This window comes from Polypterus senegalus, chromosome 2, assembly GCF_016835505.1.
Source record: "Polypterus senegalus isolate Bchr_013 chromosome 2, ASM1683550v1, whole genome shotgun sequence".
NCBI lineage: Eukaryota > Metazoa > Chordata > Cladistia > Polypteriformes > Polypteridae > Polypterus > Polypterus senegalus.
Genome location: NC_053155.1, coordinates 5,753,016 through 5,762,679, shown reverse-complemented (window position 1 = coordinate 5,762,679; position 9,664 = coordinate 5,753,016). Strand labels below are relative to the sequence as shown.

General features: G+C 39.7%; 1 protein-coding gene across 1 annotated transcript; it reads left to right on the top strand.

The window, feature by feature from the left end:
* The first annotated feature begins 65 nt into the window (after positions 1-65).
* LOC120521758 (tripartite motif-containing protein 16-like) lies at positions 66-7,683 on the top strand. The gene is made up of 4 exons (XM_039743141.1): positions 66-414; positions 2,889-2,954; positions 3,294-3,359; positions 6,829-7,683. The coding sequence occupies exons 1-4, from the start codon at positions 291-293 to the stop codon at positions 7,347-7,349; spliced, it is 777 nt and encodes a 258-aa protein (XP_039599075.1). The 5' UTR covers positions 66-290; the 3' UTR covers positions 7,350-7,683.
* Positions 7,684-9,664: the final 1,981 nt, after the last annotated feature.

Genomic DNA, 9,664 nt, shown 5'->3' with positions numbered 1-9,664 from the left:
AGCAGATTTCAAAATTTTACATGCTGATTTGTATCAAAGGTGTCATCCTCTGACAGTGCCACGTTTAAAGTCACTGAGCTCCTCAGTTTGTCAATTGAGACTGCATGACTGTGTGCTGATTTAATGGACCTGTGAACAATGAAACACCTCAACTCAGACCTTTGGTGGGCCGGCCACACACTTCTGTCCATATGTAGTGTAGTGTAGTGTGTGTTTTCTTTAGTGAATGCAATGCACTTTTGTAAGTCAGTTACTTCTCTGCCATGTGAGCCAAACACCTCATAGTGGCAATGAGGTTTGAAAAAGCCTTCTTTGTTTTTAGGGTTTCTCTGTCTGTTTTATATTTAGGACGGCGAGCTCCTGTTTACAGCCTGCAGCCTCCTACACCTCAGAGCAGAGACGCGTTTCTGCAATGTGAGTTATTGCTCTTTTTTTTTTTCTACATTAAATTCATAATCAGAATGGGAATTTTTAATATTGTAGTCTGTGCTGTAATGTGAAAAAGGATGAAGAACTGGGGACTTTCACGTGTCTGTCTGTCTGTCTGTCTGTGTACTGTATTCATAAACGAAATGTTCAAAGATCCATTACAAACACAGGACAGGTTTGCTGGCCTGACTGATTTCCAGCTGGTCTCCAGTTTTGCAGCACAATAAACAAGACAATCATAATCAGCATATGGCATAGGAGGATACACAGAGAGATAGATACGAAAGGCACTATATAATAAATAGACAGATAGATGTGAAATGCACTATATACAGTGGTGTGAAAAACTATTTGCCCCCTTCCTGATTTCTTATTCTTTTGCATGTTTGTCACACAAAATGTTTCTGATCATCAAACACATTTAACCATTAGTCAAATATAACAAAAGTAAACACAAAATGCAGTTTTTAAATGATGGTGTTTATTATTTAGGGAGAAAAAAAAATCCAAACCTACATGGCCCTGTGTGAAAAAGTAATTGCCCCCTAGTTAAAAAATAACCTACCTGTGGTGTATCACACCTGAGTTCAATTTCCGTAGCCACCCCCAGGCCTGATTACTGCCACACCTGTTTCAATCAAAAAATCACTTAAATAGGAGCTGCCTGACACAGAGAAGTAGACCAAAAGCACCTCAAAAGCTAGACATCATGCCAAGATCCAAAGAAATTCAGGAACAAATGAGAACAGAAGTCATTGAGATCTATCAGTCTGGTAAAGGTTATAAAGCCATTTCTAAAGCTTTGGGACTCCAGCGAACCACAGTGAGAGCCATTATCCACAAATGGCAAAAACATGGAACAGTGGTGAACCTTCCCAGGAGTGGCCGGCCGACCAAAATGACCCCAAGAGCGCAGAGACGACTCATCCGAGAGGTCACAAAAGACCCCAGGACAACGTCTAAAGAACTGCAGGATTCACTTGCCTCAATTAAGGTCAGTGTTCACGACTCCACCATAAGAAAGAGTCTGGGCAAAAATGGCCTGCATGGCAGATTTCCAAGACGCAAACCACTGTTAAGCAAAAAGAACATTAGGACTCGTCTCAATTTTGCTAAGAAACATCTCAATGATTGCCAAGACATTTGGGAAAATACCTTGTGGACTGATGAGACAAAAGTTGAACTTTTGGAAGGCAAATGTCCGTTACATCTGGCGAAAAGGAACACAGCATTTCAGAAAAGAACATCATACCAACAGTAAAATATGGTGGTGGTAGTGTGATGTTCTGGGGTTGTTTTGCTGCTTCAGGACCTGGAAGGCTTGCTGTGATAGATGGAACCATGAATTCTAATGTCTACCAAAAAATCCTGAAGGAGAATGTCCGGCCATCTGTTTCTTTAACTCAAGCTGAAGCGATCTTGGGTGCTGCAACAGGACAATGACCCAAAACACACCAGCAAATCCACCTCTGAATGGCTGAAGAAAAACAAAATGAAGACTTTGGAGTGGCCTAGTCAAAGTCCTGACCTGAATCCAATTGAGATGCTATGGCATGACCTTAAAAAGGCGGTTCATGCTAGAAAACCCTCAAATAAAGCTGAATTACAACAATTCTGCAAAGATGAGTGGGCCAAAATTCCTCCAGAGCCTGTAAAAGACACATTGCAAGTTATCACAAATGCTTGACTGCAGTTATTGCTGCTAAGGGTGGCCCAACCAGTTATTAGGTTCAGGGGGCAATTACTTTTTCACACAGGGCCATGTAGGTTTGGATTTTTTTTCTCCCTAAATAATAAAATCCATCATTTAAAAATTGCATTTTGTGTTTACTTGTGTTATATTTGACTAATGGTTAAATGTGTTTGATGATCAGAAGCATTTTGTGTGACAAACATGCAAAAGAATAAGAAATCAGGAAGGGGGCAAATAGTTTTTCACACCACTGTAATCCATGGATAGCAAACATTTTACAATTTATTAAATACAGAGTAAGTGTACAGACTTGTTGTAAACAGACAGAAAACAAAGTCGTTTGAAACTGATAGACATAAGTGGAGCCCAGCACCACCTGTCCATTAATTAACTGATGATTGGTGGTCCCAGTCAGCAGCATCAATGGGGAAAATAAACCCCTGGGGGTCCTCGATCAATTGTAAGAGAGAAAGTCAAAGCCAACTGGCCACCCACCATCAGCTGGTCATTCTGTAGTGGCGTCTGTGCTGACTGTCCAATCTGATGACATCTGATGATAGATTTGTATGCTTTGTAGATTTGTGCTCCATTCTGTTCCTGCATTGTTGTTACCCCATCATGTTTTGTGCTTTAGCTGCTTGTCATTTTGTGTTTGATGGTAACTTTTAGCACTGCATTTGTAATGCTTCTTTAAGAATTTAACTAACTTTACACAAAGTCATCTTCACAGTTTCCATTCTTCTCTGTTTTTTTTTTTTATTTTCAGATCGTGAAGCTCCAATTGTTGCTCCACAGGCTCCTAAATCTCAAAGCAGAGAGAAGGTTTTACAATGTAAGTCTGTGCTTTGAATGTATGGATCATCAGAATAAAAATCATTTCTTCTTTTTGAATATGCCAGGCATGACTTATGATATGAAAGTGTAACCAGCAGAAAGTGCAGCCTGAGTGTTGTGTGACTGATGAGCTGAAAATGATGAATACATGATGAATGTTTCTGTTTCATTTAACAGAGAAAGCAGATCTTCACACATTGCTGATGACCCATCGACTTTTCTGCTTCAGCTTCATGTCATTCTGTGTTTCATTTAAACTACACTTACTGTATTTTAATTAACTTTACACAATGCTGTCTTCACAGTTTCACTTCTTCTCTTTTCTTTTAATTTTCAGGTCGTGAAGCTCCAATTTTCCCCTTACAGCCTCCTGAACCTCAGAGGAGAGACGAGTTTTTACAATGTGAGTTTGTGCTTTGACTGAGTGGATCATCAGAATAGAAATCATCTCTCACTTAATATCTCATGGCAGGCTTAAGATATGAAACTGTAACAAGCAGAAGGTGCCATGTGAGTGTGGTGTCACTGGTGAGCTGAACGTGATGGGGTCCTGTGACTGATGCATTATGGGATAGAGAGGATCAGACAGTAAATCACCAAAGCAGTCTGTAGGACTCAACTCTCTTGTGTCAAATTAACTCATGGGAACTAATAAACAAGAAAAAGACAAATCAAATGTAATCCTGCCGACTACACCAAGTCCATCGGTCATACAAGTCCTTCCATTCTTCTTTGTCATTTCTCTTTTACTTACTTGCACTTCCTGCTGTTTTCTCTTTCTATTTTCTAATCTCTCCTTTGCAGTGCTTTTCTCTTTGAGTCATTCCCTTATAATAATGATACTAATAATTTATTTATACAACACATTGCATGAAACAAATGTGCTTCACACCAAAAAATTACAATATCCACTACCATTAACATATACAATTGTGAAAAAGTAAGTACGCCACATGACATGTTCTTTTTTCTTCTTTAATATATGTGAACATCTCAGGATGTGATCTTTATTTAAACAGTATTTTCACATAAAGATGATGTCATTAACGCTAGAATTACCAGAGCCTACAAAAAAAACTCGTAGATCCGACTCACCTTAAATCACTTCGCACCTCTCCATCAGCGTCTTTTGTCCTGTAAATGTGTCGATGAACACAAGAAACCTACTATGACATCTCCCCACCACCACACAGTTTTCTCAGCTCAAGTCTGTTTACCTGTTTGTCAGTTGCTTAGAGTTGTATAGAGTGAGAAATCAAGCAAAATGACACCTTTTATAAATACTATATCGTTATTTGGAACATTTGCATTTCATGTGTGTTCCGTGTCTACAACAATCTATGTAAACACATCGTTAAAATAGAAACATTTTTCATGTTTTGGTAATAATTGACGAAATGTTGACATGAAACGTATAATGTGTGAAGGCTGAAGTCCAAACATCAAAGAAACACTTTCACGAAAGGTGCAAATATAACAGAACAAATGTGCTTCTATTCAAGAATATAACTGCAGAAAAAGAACCTGCATTAGGGTGCGACATAGACACACATTTCCTACAACCACTTCGGTGGCACAACGGTATCAACTGTTGACTGGTAATCAAGACTTCACCTGGTCGACCCCGGATGAGTCCGTTTTGAGAAGTGAGCTGCTCTTATTCTTATTATCTTAGAATAAAAACATACTTTTGATTTCAGTCTGTAACAGCCGCTGTAAATGTATTATACTTGTAAAGGTTAGCTTTGTTTTTTTTTTATATTCAGTTTTATTCTCTCAGTCGCGTTCACGATCCCACCACCCTCTCCCCATCTGACACTGCTGTTTTCACATTAAGATGCGCTATAACAGAGGTGAGCTCAGATGATGACGACGGTTATACATCGGAGAAAGAATGCACGTTGCACTTTTGCCATTGCAGTTCTTTGTATATGTACACGGAAGCTCTGCAGTCTACTTGTGACTTTACGCTTTAGAAAAAGAGAGCGAGAAAGCTTCTGTTAAAGATCTTCTAAACAGTGGAATGGTTGATTTCCAATTATTTGGAGTATTTTAGGATTCCATTCCTTGACTCACAGGCATCTCTAGGCCTCAAAGAGCTCTCTTAATCTTGGTATTGTGATAACACACACTTCAAAAACAAAGAACAAACTGAAAGTAAATATCTGGACCTCAAATAAGACACAGTCAGAAGAGATCCTCTCTCATGATGTTCTTATCATCTGCACCTAATTTGAGGTAAATGAGAGCTTAATGGTGAGTCACAACAGCTCTGTGTTCTCAGACAACAAACCAACGTGTGCAAAGAAACAACATGAAACATGGAGGGGGGCTGGAAGGATTACAAAAGATTAGCTCAAGGGACCCCATAATAAGTGAATGAGGACTTTGATACTTTCATATAGGCCATTTGTATTTGGTTTTATTCTTAAAATTGTCAAGCAAAGTGTCTGCTCCATGGAGTAAAGAATGGTGGATACTGAGTACTTTTGTCAGTTTCAACTTATTTCACAACAAATTGTGATTTCTGTTTTAATAGTGAAAGATTATCGATAATTACAGCTGTATCTGTAATACCCACAGTAGATAGATGTGAAAGGAAATATATAATATATAGATATTAAAGTCACTATGTAATAGATAAAAGAAAGTATATGATAGATAAATATAACAGGCAGTACAATATATAGTACTTAGATGACAAAGGCAGTTTAACATCTATCTATCTATCTATCTATCTATCTATCTATCTATCTATCTATCTATCTATCTATCTATCTATCTATCTATCTATCTATCTATCTATCTATCTAACAGAGAAAAAATGACAAAGGCCCCATAATATAGACAGTTGTGAAATATACTTAGATAGATAGATATCCATCTATCCATTCCACTATATTCTAACTACAGGGTCACGGAGGTCTGCCAGAACCAATCCCAGGGCACAAGGCAGGAAACAAACCCCGGGCAGGGTGCCAGCTCACCACAGGGCACACACACACACTAGGGACAATTTAGGATCACCAATGCACCTGAGCTGCATGTCTTTAGACTGTGGGAGGACACCGGAGCACCTGGAGGAAACTCATGTAGACACAGGGAGAACATGCAAACTCCACGCAGGGAGGACCCGGGAAGCAAACCCAGGTTCCCTTACTGCGATGCAGCAGCGCTACCACTGCACCACCATGCCGACTCCTATATGATAGATTGATAGATAGGCACTGTATGATAGATAGATACTGCAGTGGGCTGGCGCCCTGCCCGGGGTTTGTTTCCTGCCTTGCGCCCTGTGTTAGCTGGGATTGGCTCCAGCAGACCCCATGATCCTGTAGTTAGGATATAGCGGATTGGATAATGGATGGATGATAGATAGATAGATAGATAGATAGATAGATAGATAGATAGATAGATAGATAGATAGATAGATCATCTGTGTTAAAACTAGAAATGCTGATTTGAAACTTTTCTTGAAATGATAGATTTGATGATGAAGTTTTACTATGGGGTGATTTTAAGTAATCAGTTACACATTCATAATAATGATTTGTCCTTTTAATAAAGTCAGAGGTCAGTATGGTCAGCACATTAGAACTTTGACCTTGATGGTGACCTCATGGTGTTTATCGTCATTCCAGACGACTGAAACTCCTTCCAAATGTCCTACTTGCCAGCCTTTCACTTTGTTTTGTAATTTCATTTTAAATTCCCAGAGATTCTGTCCAATCAGATGAGTTCTTTACTATCGACAGCACATATTTGGGTCTTGTCACGCAGCTCCTGATTGGTTCTTGTTAATTGGCTGTGTTGTGCTCCGCCCCCAGTCCCATTACAGATATCCTCACTCATTTTCTTTTCTCTCATTTCAGACTTATGTCTACTCACCCTGGACATCAATACGGCAATCAGAGACCTCCGCCTGTATGAAGGGAATAAGAAGGTGACACGTGAGCGGACAGAGACCAGATATTTTAAATATCCTGACAGATTTGACTGGTGGGCCCAAGCTTTGTGCAGAGAGGCTCTGACTGGAACTCGGTGCTACTGGGAGATTCAGTGGAGTGGAGAACACGTGGAGATAGGAGTCTCATATAAAGGAATGAGCAGGAAAGGAGATGGCGTGTATCGTTTTGGATTCAACGACAAGTCCTGGAGTTTGTTATGGTCTGACTCCCAGTACTCTGTTTATCATAATAGCCAGCAGACTGTAATCAGCGCCCCCTACAGCCCCAGAATAGGCGTGTATCTGGACTGGCCTGCTGGCTCTCTGTCATTTTATAGCGTCTCACACTCAATGACCCTCCTGCACAAGTTCAACACGTCCTTCACTGAGCCTCTCTATCCAGGGTTTGGACTTGGTTGGAACACCAGTGTAAAAATCTGCATCTGACTCCATGTGACCACTGACCAGTACCCTCCACTTGTAGTTTGGGGTCAAAAAGAATTTCATCATCACCTCTGTGACTGAATTTAGGGATGAGAGTGCAGGGCGCGTGCAGCTGTCAGGGTCTCCATTCTTACAGGGCTGTGGTTCCCTAAGTCTGTCCGGAGGACTCACTGTGGCTGCAGGTTGTTATTCCAGTCAAATTCACAAATAGTGATAATAATTGATCTCATTTATTTAAACAGTCTTTTTTCTCCCTTCTCTTATTCTGCTTTTAGAAAAGCAAAGCTGTATGACATGTATAAGACATTTAGAAATATTTCTACTTTTGCTTTTAATGCTTCCCTTTCTTTTGTTGTTGTCCTATTGTTTTGTTATTTTTTGTGCAGTTTGCTCCCTTCATTGTATCCTAATAATGAAAATTAAAACAAACAGAACTGAGAGCCAGCTAAACAACACTGAATGATCAAAGGCAGACTCACTAATTAGTAGATAATAAATGAATCAATCAGAACACCTGGAAAAGCAGAATGAAAATGAGGCTCAAAGTTATACAGTATATATATACATATATATATGGAGGAGAAGGTCTGTGATACGGTTTGCATATTTGCAGCTGGAGAAGGGAGAAAATGAATCACGTATTATGAGTAGTTTTTATTCCTGAGCTTTCAACCCCTGCCAGGGGTCTTCATCAGAGGATAATGCTTAGACTTACAACAATCAAAGGCAATATATAGCAAAAAATTACGTGGAGGGGGTTGGATTACTAAGTCAGTGTGGTCGGGTTGGGTTATTGGGTGTAAAGTCTTGTTTATTATGAATATGTTCTTCTTAAGTTTGCATATGCTGGGTTTATGTCCAAGTGTCTGTTGATGTCGTTCTCATTTGATAACCAGGATTCAGCCAGCTCTCTGGCACTTTTAGTACTGGCTTTAAATTTTACTTGTACATCGTCCCAGTTAAATGTATGTCCTGTTGATTTAGTGTGCGTATAGATCAGTGATCGTGAACAATCTGCGCACGGTCCTCTTTAATGCCAAAAACAAGAAATCAACAGCAGAAACATGAAACACAGTGTACAGCATTCCATGCAGTTCGTGCTCAGCGGTATACATTTGACAAACTTCAAAAAGAATCACAACATGTATACAGGAACACCACAACACCGTCAGAAGAAAGGACTCGCGATCACTGATCTATACGCACACTAAATCAACAGCACATACATTTAACTGGGACACTGTACAAGTAAAATTTAAATCCAGTACTAAAAGTGCCAGAGAGCTGGCTGAATCTTGGTTATCAAATGAGAACGCCATCAACAGACACTTGGACCAAAACCCAGCATATACAAACTTAAGAAGAACTTATTCATAATAAACAGGACTTTACACCCAATACATCGACCACACTGACTTAGCCCTCCCACCCCTCCACGTAATTCATTGCTATATATTGCCTTTGATACTTGTAAGTCTAAGCATTATCCTCTGATGAAGACCCCTGGTAGGGGTTGAAAGCTCAGGAATAAAAACTATTTTATGATACGTGATTCATTTCCTCTCTTTGTGGATCTCCAGCTGCATATATATGTATATATTTATGCACCCACCACAAGACAAACAACCTGGATTGGCACCCGAGTGCAGTGGCACCTCATCCCTACACTGCAGCAGTGGGAGGTTTTTTATGATGGCTGGAGTGCCAATCCTGCCGCCAACCCCCAAGTCCCCCCCCCCCCACCCCCAAGTCTCCCTAAACTAAAACAAGTCTATTGTTGTGTCATCTCACATAAAAGACTGAAGATGGAGTTTGTGGCTCACAGGTGATCCTCATTGGGTGTCAGTGAACAGCAATGGCAGACTTTCAGCTCCTCAGCTCTTCTTATTTTATTTTGTGTTCCTCACGCTTGCCTGATCTGCACTAGGCTGTAACGATCATCAAAATATTTGTAGAATATTGTAAGTCTGTGGAACTATTGGTGGTCGTGTAGTAATAAAAAATTATGGGTATTGGGGAGCTAATATGAAGTAGATTGTAATACAATGTGTAATGTGTACTCAGCAAAGACCTCAGTCAAGAGAACTTGTTAAAAGTTTATTACTTTAAACCTGTCTCCATTTTTCTTCTTTATGGGCGTAATATTTTGCATTCAGATATATTAATATTCATCTTGCAATAAGTTTAATTGTTTCAAAACGCCACCAGATTTTGACTTTTGTTGTGATGACGTAACTACACACTGTCTATTTCTAGCACTATTTTCTGCAAGTTGTTGCCATCAAAAACATTCAATGGCTATCCACTAGATGGCAGCA

What these genes read in the sequence shown, in the direction of transcription:
- LOC120521758 (XM_039743141.1), top strand. Translation starts at nt 291, where the DNA reads ATGAGGTTTGAAAAAGCCTTCTTTGTTTTTAGGGTTTCTCTGTCTGTT. An exon ending in CAGAGACGCGTTTCTGCAAT is followed by an intron (nt 415 to 2,888) that starts GTGAGTTATTGC and finishes TTTTATTTTCAG; the next exon opens with ATCGTGAAGCTCCAATTGTT. An exon ending in GAGAGACGAGTTTTTACAAT is followed by an intron (nt 3,360 to 6,828) that starts GTGAGTTTGTGC and finishes CTCTCATTTCAG; the next exon opens with ACTTATGTCTACTCACCCTG.